At 44.0% G+C, this 20,772-nt stretch overlaps 1 protein-coding gene across 1 annotated transcript in view; it reads right to left on the bottom strand.

The window, feature by feature from the left end:
- Positions 1 to 20,772, bottom strand: part of LOC134338523 (rasGAP-activating-like protein 1) — a 304,354-nt gene that overhangs the window by 155,466 nt on the left and 128,116 nt on the right. Inside the window, exons 8-9 of the mRNA XM_063034413.1 lie at positions 10,263 to 10,354; positions 452 to 569 (exon numbers count right to left, since the gene is read on the bottom strand). Of these exons, the coding sequence (XP_062890483.1) occupies positions 452 to 569; positions 10,263 to 10,354 (210 nt within the window). The remainder of the gene's footprint in view (positions 1 to 451; positions 570 to 10,262; positions 10,355 to 20,772) is intronic.

The raw sequence follows: 20,772 nt of genomic DNA, 5'->3' as shown, positions 1-20,772 counted from the left end.
ATCACTATGATGATTGTACGTTCTAGTATCAATTGTTTGGTGACAATAAAGTATAAAGTATTAAGTATAAGGCAATGAATGCAGGAAAGCATTTTATTTACCACAAAGTACTGGGCTATTGATGAAGATGCGAGAACAAAAGTGTCTCGACCCAAAAACGCCCAATCTCTATTTTGCTCCAGAGATAGTGCCTAACTCAGAGTTCTTCAGCAGGTTGTTCTTTTTTTGGTCAAAACTCCATCTTCTGTGGTATTTTATATCTCTCTTTAAAATGTTAATTCATTTTCAATTATCTATTGCAGTCGAGGTTAAAACAAACTTTAAAACACTGTTCAACTGAGAAAGAAGCACAAACATTTCCTAAATTTGACCGGATCTGACACATAGACAATCAGAATAATCGTGCTCGGTTCAAACCTGCTTGTTAATGTACAGGGTTCAATATACTCACTTTAGATGCAGCAATTACAGGTTCCACTAAGATGTCAATTAGTGGCTGATAGTACATTGAAGGTAGTATCCGGTCTTCTGCCAACCTGACTTTTAATCGTAATGCTCCTAATTTTCCACTGGGAAAATAAAAAGTATCACTAAATTAGAAACAATTCTAATTAACTGCTTCTAGCAAGTATTTTGTATTTATCTATACAAATTAATTCTGAACTTTTTTTTACAGAAGTTTTATTCATTGGAAGCAACTCCTCAAAAGTTTCTGCAATAATGCTCCCCATTCGAAGCCCAATGGCAAGATTGCTAAACACGACTCAATTTGGCAAGCTAAATTTACGGCGCACCAGTCAACCTTGATTGGTGTGCAGGGGAAATCAAGGGGGCAGCTTTCACGGGCGTTGATGATGTCCTTTGACTCAGAATGGACTCACATGGAAATCCAGTGAGATCCTGAAAAGTGCCCAGCAAAAGTGCAATTCTTTGCGAGATCTTGGCCATACTCCTTACAAAAATTGCTATGAATGAAAACATTGAACGTTCTTTTGCCCAAAGTTGACAGAGAACCGGATGGCCATGGAAAGGTTTCATCAAAGTTTATTCTACCCAACACTGTGTTCCCAAATTCTCCTCATATGAACCTAAGTGGACCAGTTACTGACAAAGAGGACTCACCACAAATTCATCGAAAAACTGTTGGAACTTTGGGGTAGAATCATTTGTTCCACAATCAGACATTGCACAGTTTTTATTCCACCAACCTCTGAATGTTAGGCAGGTGATCTAATTATAGTGGCTTAAAATTTTGATAAGAAAGACAGACAGAAACTATTTCCTCTGATGGAAGATTTGAATGGATGAGAGCATCATTTATCAATTAGGGGTAAGCTCATTTAGGATTGAAATCTGGAAGGATTTTTTTCCCAAAGGTAGAGATCAGGAACTTGTGAAGTTGTGGAATCAGGGTGAAATTTGAAGATGGTTCCACTATATGAAGGCATAGAACAAATCTGACAAAATAGTTCTTAGGTTCAGTTCAGGCATGGAATCTCGCGGCAGATGAGGTTCCAAGACATAAATGGCCTTGTGGTTTCAAGATTTGAATGCTCTATTTATGTTTCCAAGACAAGAATGGCCTTATACTCAATGCTTCCAAGACAAGAATGGCCTTCTCCTTGGAGGCAGCGAGTGGGAATAAAAGGGGCCTTTTCTAGTTGGCTACCAGTGACTAGTGTGTTCCTCGGGTCATGATTGGGACCGCTACTTTTCACATTGTTTGTCAGTGATAATGGATAATGGAATTGATGGCTTTTTGGCAACATTTGTGGATGATACGAAGACAGGTGGTGGGGTAGGTAGTGCTGAGGTAGTAAGGCAATTGCAGCAGGACTTGGACAAATTTGAAGATTGGGCAAAAATATAGCAGATGGAATACAGAATTGGTAAAAGAAACAATAGTGCTGACTATTATCTAAATGGGGAGAAGTTTCAAATATCAGAGATGCAGAGGGACTTAGGAGTCCTCGTGCAAGACTCCCAGATAGTGAATTTACAGGTTGCATATGTGGTAAAGAAGGCAAATGCAATGTTGGTATTGCAAGAGGAATGAAAAATAAAAGCAAGGAGATAATGCGGAGGCTTGAGAAGCCACTAGTCAGGCTGCACTTGGAGTATTATCAACAGTTTTGGGCCCCATATCTCAGAAATGATGTGCTGTCATTGGAGAGAGTCCAGACGAGGTACACAAGGATGATTCCAGGAATGAAAGGGTTAACATATGAGGAGTGTTTGGCAGCTTTGGACTTGTACTCACCGGAATTTAGAAGAATGCTGGAGGATCTCGTTGAAACCTACCGAATATTGAAAGGACTGGATAGGGTAGATGTGGAGAGGATGTTTCCTATGGTGGGGGTATCCAGAACTAGAGGGCACAGCCTCAGAATTGAGGGGAGATCTTTTAGAACTGAGGTAAGGAGGAATTTGTTTTTTAGCCAGAGAATAGTGAACCTGTGGAATGCTCTGCCACAGACTGCGGTGGAAGCCAAGTCTGTGGGTATATTTAAGATGGAAGTTGATAGTTTCCTGATTGGTCAGGGCATCAAAGGATATGGTGAGAAGGCAGGTGTATGGGTTTGAGTGGGATCCGGGATCAGCCATGATGGAATGGCGAAGCAGACTCGATGGGCTGAATGGCCTAATTCTGTTCTTATGCCTTATGGACCTGTGGTCTCTATCTATGTTTCCAAGCCATGAATAGCCTTATGCTCAATCTATATTTCTGTACAAATTAAAGATTAAACTCTGTCATGAGCCTTGTGGCCCATCAGGCCAGTGCTTATGCCGGTTTCCGTGGCGTGAAGCGACTGAGAGTACGAGACTCCCCCCAGATAGGACGCCAGTCTATCGCGAGGTTAACCCCCAGCATTTTTGCCAGTACCCATTCTCAGCTGGGTAGATTGGAGCATTGTGTGGTTAAGTGCCTTGCTCAAGGACACACACGCTGCCCCGGCCGAGGCTCGAACCCACGACCTTCAGGTCACTAGTCCAATGTTCTAACCACTTGGCCATGCACCACACTTTCTGTACAAATGTCACCACTTTAATACATCTAAATTATGAAAAGTAAGCTTGCTTCCATGGAATAAATTGAATAAATTTTGCAGATTCCCAGCCTATGGCTGGAAACATCAGAAAGTTGAGCTATTAGTGGATGCCCTACCATCACCACTGACATTGTGATGATAAAGCATTGTCTGTACTTGTCTTGCAAACTTATACCTGTGGTAGGTAGCATCTCCCCACAGAGAGACAAGGTGAAAGAATTACTCTCCCTACTTGAATGGTTCATAATCTGCCCTATTTGTACTCATGATACTCTCCTGATAATGACGACATTACAGACCATTCTGGGGAAAATGGCCTTGGCAGGTACCCAAAATTATTTATATAGACAATGAAGCTTTGCACCTGCCAAAGAAATATTCTTTGAAGCTCCTTGGTTAATTAGTTGAAGGACTTATAAACAAACATCTTAGGAGCTTTTTCGAATAAAAGGTTTTTGTTTCGTTCAGATACAGAATTATCTTGTGTCATCATTAAGAGAAGACGAGATATAGGGATGATTATTCAAAAAAAAATCTGTTGAAACGAGCCCGGGTCTAATGAAACGGAAAATATGCAACTGGGCAGTCTTAGCAGAGAGACAAATTTTAAATTTATAACATGTTATTTGAAAGTTTGATTAAATCCTCTCTGAGGTAGTGAGGATAACATTTAAAAGGTTATTCCATGTGGATATGTTACCCGTAGGAAGCATTAAGCAATGGCCATACACAATTCAGCATGCAAAATATACTTCTTAAATACTAATCCAATCTGTTCACTATGATGAAAGATCAAAACACATCATGAAATTTTTTTTTTAACTGCAGATGCCATAAATCTGAAATAAATACAGGAAATGCTGTAAAATCACTACAAGCCAGGCGGCATCTGCGAAGAGAGAAACAGTTAACCTTTCTGGTCAAAGACCCTTCATCAGAGCTGAGAAAGAGGAAAAAAAAGGTTAGTTGAAGTAGTGGAAAAGGTGGGGGAGAGTGAGGAATGGAATAAAAGGAATATCTGTAGCAGAGGGAATTGAAGGAACATTTGAGACTTCAGAGACTGCAGATGCTGGAATCTGGAGCAAGCAACAACCTGCTGAAGGATCTCAAAGATTCAAAGAACATTTATTATCAAAGTGAATATGCAGTATACAACCCTGAGATTCATCTTCCCAACAGACAGCCATGAAACACTATGGAACTCATTTAAAGAAAAACTTCAATCCCACCCCAACACACAGGGAAAAAAAAACACAAATCATGCAAACTGCAACAAAAAAAGAGCTTAAAACACAGAATATAAAACACAAAATCGAAAGAGAGTCCAGGCATATTCAGTTCAGCTCAGTGTTCATTATCTGAAGGCTGCCCCAATTCAAAATCGTCCGAAATAGTAACGAAAAAAAAGGAGCAACCTGAAACCAGAAACACATCGTAATGTGAACTGCAGAGTCTAAGTGACAAACCGCGTTGACTAAACCTTGCACAAGACCCAGAACTCCGGCACCATCCTCTGACAGCATCGAAGGAGAGAGAGAGAGAGAGACCATTTGAACGTGGGGAGCAGTGAGTATGAGGGAGAGAGGGCGAGACTGTCAAATGCAGACACATTCCTCTGGCAGCAGGAAGCAAGGGGCTGGTAGACAGCGCTGAACACCCGCTTGCCTTCCATACTCGCCTCGTTGATTTCAATCTTCCTCGACGCTTTGATCGGCAAGATCGGTGAGAGATGTAGCCGATCATGGGCTCGTGCCCCTTCTTTAGCCTTATTGGCCTTGAGGCCACACCCTTCGCTCAAAGCCTCACTGAACACCCTCAGAAACAGCGAAGCACGAGGTCGCTCAATCGGCCAAGAAACACTCCACCAAAATGTAGACAACAAGCTTCAACAGTAGCAGAACCATATTTGATTGAAAAAGAAGTGAAGGAAATAGTTTTGTGAACCGTTTGGAAGACATCACCCTTGCTCACGTTGTTTGCTGGTGCCATGTTCTAAATCAGCTGGAATCAGCAGGTCAGGCACAGATGCTGGGGGGGTGGGGTAGGAAATGATGATTGCGTTGAGAATGATGCAAAGCGAATAAAAAAGATGGGGTTAATGTGGTGGGGAATGAGGAGAAGTTAATGTCATGAGAGAGCAATAGGAGAGAAAAATTCCAAGAGGGGGTAGGAGGACAGACCTCCAAGAGGACCATAACCTTGTTGTAGGGTTTGGAGGGTTGCATGCCTCAATGACCTGGAGTGCTACATTAGCTGGAGTCGAGGCTTTAGGTTCTGGCTCTTGGTAGGGTTACCCATGCCAAACAGGTAGAGGACAGACTAAGAGAGGTCCACCGGTCTTCCAGGTTCGAGGGGTTCAGTTCAGGGCTAACAACCCTGACTGGTCAAACAAAACTGTTACGGAAACAACAATGAAGAATCCTTCTACATCTGGGTGCGACGGTGTTCCCGAGTCTCCACCTGGGACTTGTACGACGGACAGTAGTGAAAACCAAGAGCAGGCTACCGACATGATGGAGAAAGCCCTGAGCACCACCAGAGATAGGAGACCTTCATCGCTGCCCTAAACACCAGCGGCATAACAGGCAATGAGTAAGTAAGTAAAATGATAGAAGGTGGTGTCTATGAAGAAGCAGAGTGTTGGAAACGGGAGATAGAGTCATCAAAGAATAACTAGGTTGAGATTAATGTGGACTGAAGGAGATCCAAAATGTTGGCAATTCCTTTCCCACTATACATGAGTGGACAGTAAAACTTCGTTGTTTCTGTAGTATAGTCTGACTCATGTTGTATAGTCTGTCTCACTGGGGTGTACCTGGCAAGCCAGAACATGGAAGCAAACAAGAAAAAGAGAGCAAACAACAGGAATTCTGCAGATGCTGGAAATTCAAGCAACATACATCAAAGTTGCTGGTGAACACAGCAGGCCAAGCAGCATCTATAGGAAGAGGCGCAGTCGACGTTTCAGGCCGAGACCCTTCGTCAGGACTAACTGAAGGAAGAGTGAGTAAGGGATTTGAAAGTTGGAGGGGGAGGGGGAGATGCAAAATGATAGGAGAAGACAGGAGGGGGAGGGATGGAGCCAAGAGCTGGACAGGTGATAGGCAAAAGGGGATACGAGAGGATCATGGGACAGGAGGTCCGGGAAGAAAGACGGGGGGGGGGGGTGACCCAGAGGATGGGCAGGAGGTATATTCAGAGGGACAGAGGGAGAAAAAGGAGAGTGAGAGAAAGAATGTGTGCATAAAAATGAGTAACAGATGGGGTACGAGGGGGAGGTGGGGCCTAGCGGAAGTTAGAGAAGTCAATGTTCATGCCATCAGGTTGGAGGCTACCCAGACGGAATATAAGGTGTTGTTCCTCCAACCTGAGTGTGGCTTCATCTTTACAGTAGAGGAGGCCGTGGATAGACATGTCAGAATGGGAATGGGATGTGGAATTAAAATGTGTGGCCACTGGGAGATCCTGCTTTCTCTGGCGGACAGAGCGTAGATGTTCAGCAAAGCGGTCTCCCAGTCTGCGTCGGGTCTCACCAATATATAAAAGGCCACATCGGGAGCACCGGATGCAGTATATCACCCCAGTCGACTCACAGGTGAAGTGATGCCTCACCTGGAAGGACTGTTTGGGGCCCTGAATGGTGGTAAGGGAGGAAGTGTAAGGGCATGTGTAGCACTTGTTCCGCTTACACGGATAAGTGCCAGGAGGGAGATCAGTGGGGAGGGATGGGGGGGACGAATGGACAAGGGAGTTGTGTAGGGAGCGATCCCTGCGGAATGCAGAGAGAGGGGGGGAGAGAAAGATGTGCTTAGTGGTGGGATCCCGTTGGAGGTGGCGGAAGTTACGGAGAATAATATGTTGGACCCGGAGAACCCTATTCCTAGTGGGGTGGTGGGAGGATGGAGTGAGAGCAGATGTACGTGAAATGGGGGAGATGCGTTTAAGAGCAGAGTTGATAGTGGAGGAAGGGAAGCCCCTTTCTTTAAAAAATGAAGACATCTCCCTCGTCCTAGAATGAAAAGCCTCATCCTGAAGAGCAGATGCGGCGGAGACGGAGGAATTGCGAGAAGGGGATGGCGATTTTGCAAGAGACAGGGTGAGAAGAGGAATAGTCCAGATAGCTGTGAGAGTCAGTAGGCTTATAGTAGACATCAGTGGATAAGCTGTCTCCAGAGACAGAGACAGAAAGATCTAGAAAGGGGAGGGAGGTGTCGGAAATGGACCAGGTAAACTTGAGGGCAGGGTGAAAATTGGAGGCAAAGTTAATAAAGTCAACGAGTTCTGCATGCGTGCAGGAAGCAGCGCCAATGCAGTCGTCGATGTAGCGAAGGAAAAGTGGGGGACAGATACCAGAATAGGCACGGAACATAGATTGTTCCACAAACCCAACAAAAAGGCAGGCATAGCTAGGACCCATACGGGTGCCCATAGCTACACCTTTAGTTTGGAGGAAATGGGAGGAGCAAAAGGAGAAATTATTAAGAGTAAGGACTAATTCCGCTAGACGGAGCAGAGTGGTGGTAGAGGGGAACTGATTAGGTCTGGAATAAAGAAAGGGGCTTCCCTTCCTCCACTATCAACTCTGCTCTTAAACGCATCTCCCCCATTTCACGTACATCTGCTCTCACTCCATCCTCCCACCACCCCACTAGGAATAGGGTTCCCCTGGTCCTCACCTACCACCCCACCAGCCTCCGGGTCCAACATATTATTCTCCGTAACTTCCGCCACCTCCAACGGGATCCCACCACTAAGCACATCTTTCCCTCCCCCCCTCTCTCTGCATTCCGCAGGGATCACTCCCTACACAACTCCCTTGTCCATTCGTCCCCCCCATCCCTCCCCACTGATCTCCCTCCTGGCACTTATCCGTGTAAGCGGAACAAGTGCTACACATGCCCTTACACTTCCTCCCTTACCACCATTCAGGGCCCCAAACAGTCCTTCCAGGTGAGGCATCACTTCACCTGTGAGTCGACTGGGGTGATATACTGCGTCCGGTGCTCCCGATGTGGCCTTTTATATATTGGTGAGACCCGACGCAGACTGGGAGACCGCTTTGCTGAACATCTACGCTCTGTCCACCAGAGAAAGCAGGATCTCCCAGTGGCCACACATTTTAATTCCACATCCCATTCCCATTCTGACATGTCTATCCACGGCCTCCTCTACTGTAAAGATGAAGCCACACTGAGGTTGGAGGAACAACACCTTATATTCCGTCTGGGTAGCCTCCAACCTGATGGCATGAACATTGACTTCTCTAACTTCCGCTAGGTCCCACCTCCCCCTCGTACCCCATCTGTTACTCATTTTTATGCACACATTCTTTCTCTCACTCTCCTTTTTCTCCCTCTGTCCCTCTGAATATACCTCTTGCCCATCCTCTGGGTCACCCCCCCCACCGTCTTTCTTCCCGGACCTCCTGTCCCATGATCCTCTCGTATCCCCTTTTGCCTATCACCTGTCCAGCTCTTGGCTCCATCCCTCCCCCTCCTGTCTTCTCCTATCATTTTGCATCTCCCCCTCCCCCTCCAGCTTTCAAATCCCTTACTCACTCTTCCTTCAGTTAGTCCTGACGAAGGGTCTCGGCCTGAAACGTCGACTGCGCCTCTTCCTATAGATGCTGCTTGGCCTGCTGCGTTCACCAGCAACTTTGATGTGTGTTGCAAGAAAAAGAGAGAATGCCAAACACAGTTGACCAGCCCTGATACAAAGAGGAAGTTGGATAGTTCAGTATTGAGTTCTGCTGGCTGCAACGCGCCCAGATGAAAAATGAGCTATTGTCCCTCAGTCTTCTGTTGGGCCTCATTCTAACAATGCAGGAGGGTCACAGACAAAGGGGTCTGAGCATGACTGGGATGGTGAATCACAATGGTACGTAACTGGAAGCTTAGGGTCACCATGTGGTCTGAGTACAGGTGCTCAGCAAATCCATCACCCAAACCGCATTGGGTTTTCCAATGCAGAGCAAGCCATGCTATAAACATCTAGACCATTGCACTTGAATGGAAGGAATGCAAGCAAATCACTGCCTTACCTGAAAAGACTAATTGTGTCCATACATTGCCTTTGTTCCACCCACTGCCCTCCCGTATCCTTCTCTGCTTCTTACGGTAATTTGCCTTCTCTCTTTCCCACCTCAGATGAAGGGTCTTCCCCCGAGACATTAACTGTTTCTCTTTCCACCCATGCTGCCTGATCTGCTGAGTTTTTTTTAAGCATCTTCTATTTTTAATCAAAAAAATCACTTTGGATTAAACACAAGTAGAACATCATCTCAAATACCGCTTGCAGGCAGAGTAAAGATGGATTCAGTTATCTAAGGAAACTTCTGTTATCTCGAGTATCAAGGAGAAGGATTTTTCAAAGGCACTGTCTTCTTTCTACTGAATCTGTTGAACCTCTGCTTTGCTTCTCAGCTCCTCACTTAGTTTCAAATGCTTTGTATCTTTGTTTAAACTTTAAAATAAAAGATTGTGAACAATGAATGATCTTTAAGGCGGCACGGTAGTGTAGTGGTTAGCACAACGCCTTACAGCGAGAGCAACCCAGGTTCAATTCCTGCCACTGCCTATAAGGAGTTTGTATGTTCTCCCCGTGACCGCGTGGGTTTCCTCCGGGTGCCCCTGTTCCTTCCCAAAGACCTACCGGTTGGTAGGGTAATTGGTCAATGTAGATTGTCCCGTGATTAAGCTAGGATTAAACAGGTGGGTTGCTAGGCAGCGTGGCCAAAGGGCCAAAAAGGCCTATTCCACACTGTATCTCAAACAACAAATAAACATTTTACCTGGGTTCATTCCTGTTGCTGCGTGTAAGGAATTTGTATATTCTCTCCATGATCGCGTGGGTTCCATCCCACAGTCCAAAGACTAACTGGTTGGTAGGTTAATTGGTCACTGTAAGTTGTCCCGTGATTAGACTAGGAATAAATCACCTTACATATAGGCTAATGTCACTCATTCAACGTACAATCAACCTCTGGTTATAAGCTATCGTATGTATCTATATTTATTGAGGTTTTTTTTATTAATACTGTGTTATTGATCTTTTGTGTGAGTTTTCTTGTGTGCTGCATCAGATCCAGAGTAACAATTCTTCCGTTCTCCTTACAGTTATGTACAGGAAATGACACTAAACAATCGTCAATCATGAGTGATCTTCACGTAATAGTGGAGATCTGAATTGGTGAGAGAAACAAGAATCACTTACCCTGCATCGTCTTCCTTCTTTTCAAAAGGCAAAAGCCTAAACCAGCCCCTGGTTATCTGAGTCTTCTGAAGTGCGTCCAAATTAAAGTCAATCTAGTTAGGGAGAGAAAAAAAACACAGATATTTTCCTTGATAAATGTGCATTCAATGGTTAGCGATGAGAAAACAAGCACAGAGCATATTGGTTTGGTGTTTCCTGTCAGATCTGGGCTTTCTGCTTGGTGAGTACACCTCAACCTGCAGTCCCCCCATCAAAGGTTGAAATTAATATTCACCCTCTCATGGAGCAACTCAGCACAGAAAGAGGTGCTGCAGTCCGTCTCATCCACACGGGGTATTGTTCCTACGTTCATTAAGTGCCGTGTTGTATGACGTGGGTGATCTTAGTCTTTCCATGACCATTATCGTTCTTGGCAAATTTTTCTACAGAAGTGGTTTGCCATTGCCTTCTTCTGGGCAGTGTCTTTACAAGACGGGTGACCCCAGCCATTATCAAAACTCTTCAGAGATTGTCTGCCTGGTGTCGGTGGTCACATAACTTGTGATACGCACCGGCTGCTTATACGACCATCCACCACCTGCTCTCATGCCTTCATGTGACCCTGATTGGTGTGTGTGGCGGGGGGGGGGGGGTAAGCAGGTGCTACACCTTGGCCAAGGATGACCTGCAGGCTAATGGAGGGAAGGAACACCTTACCCCTTCTTTGTTAGAGACATATTTCCACCCCGCTACCCTCTAACTGTTGTACTTGTCTACACCAGTTCCATATACCTGCATTCAGTCAGTCTTCTTGGAGATTCAAGTGCTTGCCTGAATACTTCTTAGATTTTGTGAGCATCTCTGCCACCTCCTCAGGCAGCATCTTGTCCACGTGAAAGATACCCCCACTGGGATCCCCTTGGATTAAGTGCTGCAGAACCGGTGAGTGAAGGGGAACTGGAGGATGTGACCTTGAATGAGGGAGGAAGCCCACACTGCAGCCTCAGCCTTTGCACACGTTCCAACAGGTATGAGGTTCATGCAGCCTGTCGGGGAGGGATTCCCAACCCTTTTTATGCCATGGACCAATACCATTAAGCAAGGGGTCTGTGGACTCCATGTTGGGAACCCCTGCTGTAGAGGCTATAGGGAGGATGAACAAACATCACAGTTCTGTGGTACAGGAGCCATACACTCGAGCTAGCTTTGCAGGTTCGGCCAAAGTTCGCTAGTTTAGCGAAATGAAATGTAATTTCATTCTAACGTGCAGCTTGACCAAGCTGATACAGGGACAATGTTTTGCTAAGCTGGAGTACTTTGAACCAAGTTTTACAAGATCAAAATACAAGCATTCTGTACTGAGATTAGCAGAAAATCCCTCACTCAAGAGTGCTGAAGAAGCTAAGTGATGAAGTATTTTCATAACAAGGATTGATACATTGGTAAATTTTACACTTAGCACAGGAAAGTGGCACTGAGGTAAAAGACCAGCCCTGACTTCATCAAGAGTGGGTGCGAGGTGCTGAGTGGCCTACTCATTCTACTTACTATCATCTTATACAAGGCAATCACAATGGCTTCTGCAAAACCACATAATTTACACCGTCACTTTAATGTACAAATATCCCAAGATGTTCTGGAATGAAAAGTAAAGTAGATCAAGCATTGTTGTAAGGCTAGTAGGCCAAAGGCTCAGAGACAGGTTTCTACTGAAGACTTTTCAGTCTGAGGCACAAATGATTTGGGACAGAAGAGGCCAAAGCTCTGTGAACTTCAGTGGAAATGAGATGGTGGCGAGGATAAGGATTTGCAGGTGGTCTTAAGAACTACACACAGCCAAGCAGAGAGCCTGAGAGGACGTCAGGGTAGAAGTTCAAAGATCAAAGTGAATTTATTATCAAGATGTGTACATGTCACCGTATTCTACCCTGAGATTCACTTCCTTGCAGGTAATCACAGTAGAACAAAGGAATACAACAGGACCAGTGAAAAAGGACACGCAAAGACAACCAATGTGAAAAAAAAGAGATTTATTGGGTAGGATGAGCTGAGGCTGTGCAGGGACTGTATACAGCACAGTGAGGAGAATTTAAATGAGACACAGGGAGCTGCTGTAGATCAGGGAGAATGGGAGTCCAAAGATCAAAGTAAATGTTATTATCGAAGAACATATACGTCACCATATACAACACTGAGATTCAACAAGACAGGCAAGGACAAATTCCCGCAGCAGCAGATTTAAGCAATGTTTTCTGTCTTCTGAGCAACTAGGAGGGATGTCAGTAGGCGGAGAGGGAAGATATTAAATCAATAGTTAACAACTGACAAAAGGACGTTCAAAGTTTTGTGGTAGGTCTGGGAGGCACACTACACAATCTTCATACGTGAAGGTAGATACATTCTGAAGCTGTGGTCTGAGCCACACAGGATGCTATGACACTGCACAGTCTGGTTTAGCTAAAGCATGTACCAAAATGGAAGAGGGAAGTCAATCCCAGGCAGCAGAAGCCAATCCTGGGATTAAAAAGTGGTGACTTAGCTCTTTGCAACACTGAACTGTAAGAAATCTGGGCTAATCCATAACTTGACATCAGAAGGCAAGGACGGTGATGGGAAAAACAGAAGCGGAGCTAGATTTCACCGACAAGCATGCAAGAGCTGATTCACAGGGCAACATTGGTTTGAGCCGAACTTATTTAGTGGTATATTAAATACAGTTATAATTTGCTCTTTTGTACTGGTGTTGTAGTGTAAATTCACAGCAGAGTGTAAAGATGCAAATGATTCACATTATTTTAACTAAATCATGATAGGGATTCAAACTAAAATTCAAATGGTTCCTCCCATGAAGAAGCCCTGATGCACATCTAACAGGTACACCTTAAAATAGGAGGTTGTTCTATTCCAACAATCCCATCAAATTGTCTGCGGCCCGCAGCCAGATGATGAAGGCACAACACTGGGTTCGGCTGAACTGAACTGGATTGAATATGCCTGGGACTCTTTTGATGATTTTGTGCTTTTTTTTTAGAATTAGATTATGAGGACATGCAGTCCTCTTTTATTGTCATTTAGTAATGCATGCATTAAGAAATGATACAATATTCCTCCAGTGTGATATCACAGAAACACAGGACAGACCAAGACTGAAAAACTAACAAAAACCACATAATTATAACATATAGTTACAACAGTGCAACAATACCATAACTTGATGAAGAACAGACCATGGTCACAGTAAAAAAGTTCAAAGTCTCTCGAAAGTCCCACATCTCACGCAGACGGGAGAAGGAAGAAAACTCTCCCTGCCATGCCCGACCACAGTCCGACTCTGAGTCGTCCGAAAACTTCGAGCTCCGATCAGCCCTCTGACACCGAGTACCAAGCACCATCTCTGCCGAACGCTTCGACCCCCAACCTCCGTCGCCAGCAGCAGGCAAAGCCGGGGATTTTGGGGCCTTCCCTCTGGAGATTCTCGATCGCACAGTGGCAACAGCAGCAAACCGGGCATTTCAGAAGTTTTCTCCAGATATTCCTCTGCTTCTCACGTCTGTCTCCATCAAATCAAAATTGTGCACAGAACCCTACTTACAAATACGATATCATTTCACAGGAGAGCTGCGCGCACTGTGTCACACCGCCATCTTCTCCTCCTGCTTTGGTGCTTTATATTGTGTTTTTCATTCTTTTTTTTTGCCATTTACGTGATTTGTTCTTGAAACCCCTTTTTACCGGGCATCTCTAGAAACACAGCTGGCTACTCCTTCTCTTACAAGCCAATGGACTCAGCGAAGAGAAAACTACCTTTCTCGAACTCCACGCAACCAGGGCCGATACGACTTGGGTCCCACCAGACTGGGAGAGCCGGGATGTTTCGACCACCCGCACCCCAATCTGAGCAAAAACTGTGTAAGTGCTGTCCCCTTATAATTACCCATCGGCAAGTAATAACACCTCATACAATTATAAAGAAATCGTATTTACAAATTTCAGCTTTATTGAACAGTTAGTAGGAAAATGAAAAGAAAAATAAAATTAAAATGGCCCATTACAGTTAACTCAGTTCAAACGTACAAGTTGGAGCTCATCTTGAAGTTGTCTTCAACTCACCCTCAGTCTGTATGAAAGCACACACCACCTTCCAAATGTTGCTCAAAATCCACCTTCAACAAACCAGCTCCCCCATGGGAGTATTGGTCCTTCCTCCTTGAAGCCATTCACCTGCGCAAAGCACCTGGTGCAACAGGGACAGCATTCTTCTGGCAAAAAGACCTCAAACCAGCGTCCGTCATAAAAACCTCTCCCCCCAGCACTATCTAGAACCTTCTCCCAAATCCACCATCCTGATTGGCTGACACAACACTCCTAAGTTGAACAACATAGTCCCTTATCTTTAGCTCAAACCCAAACAAGCTAAAAGCAGAATAGACTGCTCTTACAGAACTGCTAAAATGAAATACCTACTGCACAGCAGTAAAAATATTAACTTTTTTTTGCGCGTTGGGGGTTTGATGTTTTTCTTTGAACAGGTCTCATGGTTTTTCTTTCTTCGTGGCTGTCTGTGGAGAAGACGAATCTCATGGTTGTATACTGCATACGTACTTTGATAATAAATGTATTTTGAGTCTTTTAATTGGTGCTGTACCTGTATCACTACAAGGAAATCATTTTCACTTTGGCATAATATAGCTTGAAATCTGAAGGGTTTTACAGAAAAGTGCAAATAATACAAATACTTTTTATCAAGGTTTAACACATGGCTACGCCAGCCATGTTCTACATTTTGAACTCAACACACAGACAACCTATGTGGTGACTTAGAGACGCAATAATAATAGTGCACTTCCTTTTAATGTCAATGCAGCCACCGCTCTATATGCTGCAGAAGTTTTAATGCTGCACAACAGGAAAATTAATGTAGTGCAGTTGAAAACACAGAAGATTGTTTCCTTTGATGGCAGGAAAGGTACAAGATCAATCACATGTAAAGGCTAGGAACAGCAAACAGTAACACCAAATGATTTCCAAATCGAAGAGTTCCAGCACTTATTATTTAAGATATAATTTCCTAACCATTGTGAAAAAGAAAGAGCCAGAAAGTTCCTCTGCCACCAAAATATTAACAGGAATGTGAATTATCATTTAAGCACAGCCTCAGCTGAAACCATCTCACAGGAACAGGAAATTTCTACCCATAGTGATGGGGATGATAATGCTGCGTATTTCAAAGCACCCGGCACCAGGATACCAAGTTTGCTCTGTTCCCCAAGCACAAAATACACTGTAATGGTCCTTAGAGTAGCTAATATCACCAATAGTCAGTGAACTTATTAAAAGAACAGAACAAAGCAATTGAACCTCTTGGAAGTCTTGATAGTTTGTGGCATAGGTCAGGAGCCTGATGGACTACCCACCTGGATGACTCTAGCTCCAACACACAAATTTGGCATTACCCTGAACTACGATATCCTCTTGATTTGTGTCTGATCTTAATATTCTCATTCATACCCTCTGACTCTGACACTGACTGTTCATTACTCCAAGCCACAACTTCTATCTTCTACAAATGCTTTGAAACATTCTCGACTTGCGTCTTCCCTTCCTAGTCACACATCATCCTGATTTGGAAGTCTATTTCCATTCCTCTATTGTTAAGAATGTGGGATTGCAGGGAAATTATACTCCAGTTAGCCTGACCTCAGTGGTTGGGAAGGTGCAGGAATCCATTATTGAGGATGAGGTTATGAAGTACTTGGGGGCACATGATAAAATAGGCCAAAGTCAGCCTGGTTTCCTTAAGGGGAAAACTTGACTGATAGATCTTCTGGAATTTTTTGTGGAAATAACAGGCAAGATAGACAAAAGGGATTCAATGGATGCTGTTCGCTGGGATCTTCAGAAGGGCTTTGACAAGGTGCCACACAATAGACTGCTTAACGAGATAAGAGCCCATGGAATTACAGGAAAGATACCAGCGTGGATAGAAAATTTTCTGATTAGCTGAAGGCAAAAATTAGGAATAAAGGTGGCCTTTTCTAGTTGAATGCAGGTGATTAGTGGTGTTTCATAGGGGTGGTATTGGGATCACTTCTTTTCCTGTTATATGTCAGTGATTTGGACCATGGAATTGATGGCCAGGTTTACTGACAAAATGAAGATAGGTGGAGGGATGGGTAGGGTTGAGGAAGCAAGGAGTCTACACAAGGACTTGGACACATTGGGAGAATGAGCACAGAATTGGCAGATGGAATATAGTGCAGGGAAATGTATGGTCATGAACCTGGGTAGAAGGAATAAAGGTGTAGGCGTTTAGTCAGTTTTAAAAGGGGAGAAATTTCAGAAATCTGAGGTGCGCAGAAACCCTAAAGGTTAACCTGCAGGAAGGCAAATGCAAGGTTAGCATTCATTCCGGGTGGTCTAGAATATAAGAGCAAGGATAAAATGCTGAGGCTTTATAAGGCCTTGGTTTTATCGCTCTTGGAGTATTGTGAGCAGTTTTGAACCCCTTACCTAAGAAAAGATGTGCTGGCATTAGAGATGGTCCAGAGGAGGTTCACAAGAATAATTCCAGGAATGAAAGCATTAATGTATAGGAAGCCTATACTCACTAGAGTTTAGAAGAATGAGGGGGGAATCTCACTGAAACCTATTGAATATAGAAAGGCCTAGATAGAGTGGATGTGGGAAGGATGTTTCCTATAGTGGGGAAGTCTAGCACCAGAGAGCACAGCCCCAGAATACAGGGGTGTCCATTTAGAACAGAGATGAGAAGGAATTTCTTTAGCCAGATTATAGTGAATCTGCACAATTCTATGCCACAGACGGCTGTGGAGGCCAAGTCATTGAGTATGCTTAGAGTGGAGGTTGATAGGTTCTTGATTAATCAGGGCATTAAAGGTTCCCAGGAAAAAGCATGAAAATGGGGTTGAAAGCAATAATAAATCATTCATGACGAAAAGGCAGAACAGACTCAATGTGACAAATGGCCTAATTCTGCTCCTGTGTCTCATGGTCTAATGGCCTAAGGAAACTGCAGATACTGGAATCTGGACTATATCAGAATGCTGGAAGATCTTAATGGATCAGGCAGAACCTGCAGTAGTAAAAGATGCAAGGCAAATTTTTGTGTCTATTTAGGACTGAGAAGGAAAAGGAACTATCAGCTGTATATCACAGTACCAGGCAGGTAGATGATAGGTGGAAGCAGGGCTAGGAGAAACACACTTGTCCACCGAGTTTTCTTCTCCCCTTGTTCTCTTCGCGCATCCCACTCCCTCCACCTAGTCCCACCTGCCCATCACCCCCTCCGCATCTGGTACCTGTGCCCATTCTTCACCTACCAGCCCGTCCCTTCCACTCACACACTGCTACATGCTAGAAATCTGTTTTCAGACTTGATGCGGGGTGTTGACCTGAAACGTCGACTTACGCCTTTTGCCTCCACAGATGCTGCTCCACTTGCTGAGTTCTTGCAGAGTTTGGTTTTTGGTTCATTTATAATGTTGCTGGCTCTAAATTCTGCAACAAGACCGTGAAAGTATTTTACTCAAAAGTTTGTGCTCACCACCACCTTGTCAAGGACAGTTAGTGATGGCTAATGAATGTCTGCCTTGGAGCAATGTCCATATCTGCTGTTTATTGACTACAGCTCAGCATTTCAGAATCAGAATCAGGATCAGGTTTATTATCACCGGCATGTGACATGAAGGTTGTTAACTTAGCAGCAGCAGTTCAATGCAGTACATAATCTAGCAGAGAGAGAAAAAATAATAAATAAAATAAAACATAATAATAAATAAACAAGTAAATCAATTACTTGTATTGAATAGTTTTTTTTTAATGTGTAAGAAACAGAAATACTGCATATAAAAAATAAGTGAGGTAGTGTCCAAAGTTTCAATGTCCATTTAGGAATCAGATGGCAGAGGGGAAGAAGCTGTTCCTGAGTCACTGAGTGTATGCCTTCAGGCTTCTGTACCTCCTCCCTGATGGTACCAGTGAGAAAAGGGCATGCCCTGGGTACTGGATGTCCTGAATAATGGACGCTGCCTTTCTGAGACACCACTCCCGAAAGATCACCTGGGTATGTTGTAGGCTAGTGCCCAAGATGGAGCTGACTAGATTTACAACCTTCTGCAGCTTCTTTCGGCCCTGTGCAGTAGCCCCTCCATACCAGACAGTGATGCAGCCTGTCAGAATGCTCTCCACGGTACAACTATAGAAGTTATTGAGTGTATTTGTTGACACGCCAAATCCCTTCAAACTCCTAATAAAGTATAGCCGCTGTCTTGCCTTCTTTATGACTACATCAGTGTGTTGGGACCAGGTTAGATCCTCAAAGATCTTGACACTAAGGAACCTGAAGCTGCTCACTCTCTCCACCTCCGATCCCTCTATGAGGATTGGTATGTGCTCCTTCATCTTACCCTTCCTGAAGTCATTTAACACAATCATTCCTACAGTACTAATCAAAAAGCTCCAAAATCTGGTCCTCTGTACTTTCCTCTGCAATTGGATACTCGATGTCCTCACCGGAAGACTACAGTCTGTGCCGATTGGTGATAATATCTCCTCATCGCTGACAATCAACACTGGTGCACCTCAGGGGTGTGTGCTTAGCCCACTGCTCTACTCTGTCTATGCCCATGACTGTGTGGCTAGGCACTGCTCAAATGCCATCTGTTAGAGTGGATTTCTTTTTGGGTAGATGATTTGTTAACACTTAAATGACTTTGGCCACCAGACTTCTATTTTAACTGTTTGACAAAGGACTGTGGATTGAGTCCACCACAATGGGCTTCCTAAAAGGTGTAAATACCAGATGCTGTAGTTTTGAAGACAGTCTTATCTATACATTATAAATATTAATTCTCTCCTATGTTAGCACGTCAAATGCCAAATAAATGTATTGTGGATTGAACTAAAGGCTGTAGATAGCAACACAGACATGTTGGCGTCAGAAGGAAAGGATGAAATCCGAAGGTGTGATGTTTGTATGTAACTTCAAAAGGAAGCGTTGTCTGTAACTTTTTAAGTAGCGATTGCCTTTGTGTTTAGCATATAAATATCAAGCCCACATTTTAGCTAGCAGACCTTTCTGTGGAAAGCGTCTCCATCCGTTAAGATGCCTGCTGTACCTTGTTGTGTCGAATAAAGAAGCTGCTTTGTGTCTACCAGTGACTCTGTCTCTCCGGTAATTTGATCCATGATACAACAATGCATCTACAAATTTACTGAAGACACAACTATTGTTGGCAAAATTTCAGATAGTGACAAGAAGGTGTACAGGAGTGAGACACATCAGCTATATCAGAATAATCAGTGGTGTCACAGCAACAACCTTGCACCCAGTGTCAATAAGACCAAAGAACTGATTGTGGATTTCAAAAATGGTAAGATCAGGGAACACGCACCAGTCCTCAAAGAGGGATCAGAAGCGGAAAGAGTGAGCAATTTCAAGTTACTGGGTGTCAGCATCTCTGACGATCTAACCTGGGCCCAATATGTTGATGCAGTTACAAATAAGGCACGGCAGTGGCTATATTTCATTAGGGGTTTGAGGAGATTTGGTATGTCACCTAAAACCCTCGCAGATGTACCGTGGAGAGCATTCTAACTGACTGCATCACCATCAGATGGCGGGGGCGGGGGGAGAGCAGGGAACTGCACGGGATTGAAATAAGCTGCAGAAAGCTGTAACCTCAGTCAGCTCCATCCTTCCCAGCATCCAGGACATCTTCAAGGAGTGATGCCTCAACAAGGTGGCATCCATCATCAAGGACCCTCATCAGGACATGCCCTCTTCTCATTGCTACCATCAGGAGGGAGGTACAGAAGCCTGAAGGCACACACTCAGCAATTCAGGAACAGCTTCTTCCCCTCTGTCATCAAATTTCTGAATGGATTTTGAACCATGAACACTACCACACTACTTTTTTCTCTCTTTTTGCACTGCTTATTTAATTTAACACAAATATAAATACAGTGCCATGCAAAAGTCTGGGCCCCCCCGGTCAAAATTTCTGTTGCTGTGAATAGTTAAGTGAGTAGAAGATGAACTGATCTCCAAAAGTCATAACGTTAAAGATGAAACATTTTTTTTCAGCATTTTAAGCAAGATTAGTGTATTATTTTTGTTTTGTACATTTTAGAGTGAAAAAAGGGAAAGGAACAATATGCAAAAGTTTGGGCACCCCAAGAGATTTGAGCTCTCAGATAACTTTTACCAAGGTCTCAGACCTTAATTAGCTTGTTAGGGCTATGGCTTGTTCACAGTCATCGTTAGGAAAGGCCAGGTGATGCAAATTTCAAAGCTTTATAAATACCCTGACTCCTCAAACCTTGTCCCAACAATCAGCAGCCATGGGCTCCTCTAAGCAGCTGACTAGCACTCCGACAATTAAAATAAATGATGCCCACAAAGCAGGAGAAGGCTATAAGAAGATAGCAAAGCGTTTTCAGGTAGCTGTTTCCTCAGTTCGTAATGTAATTAAGAAATGGCAGTTAGTAGGAACGGTGGAGGTCAAGTTGA

The sequence above is a fragment of the Mobula hypostoma genome, chromosome 27 (genome assembly GCF_963921235.1).
Source record: "Mobula hypostoma chromosome 27, sMobHyp1.1, whole genome shotgun sequence".
Classification (NCBI taxonomy): Eukaryota; Metazoa; Chordata; class Chondrichthyes; order Myliobatiformes; family Myliobatidae; genus Mobula; species Mobula hypostoma.
This window is presented reverse-complemented; position numbering and strand designations above follow the sequence as displayed.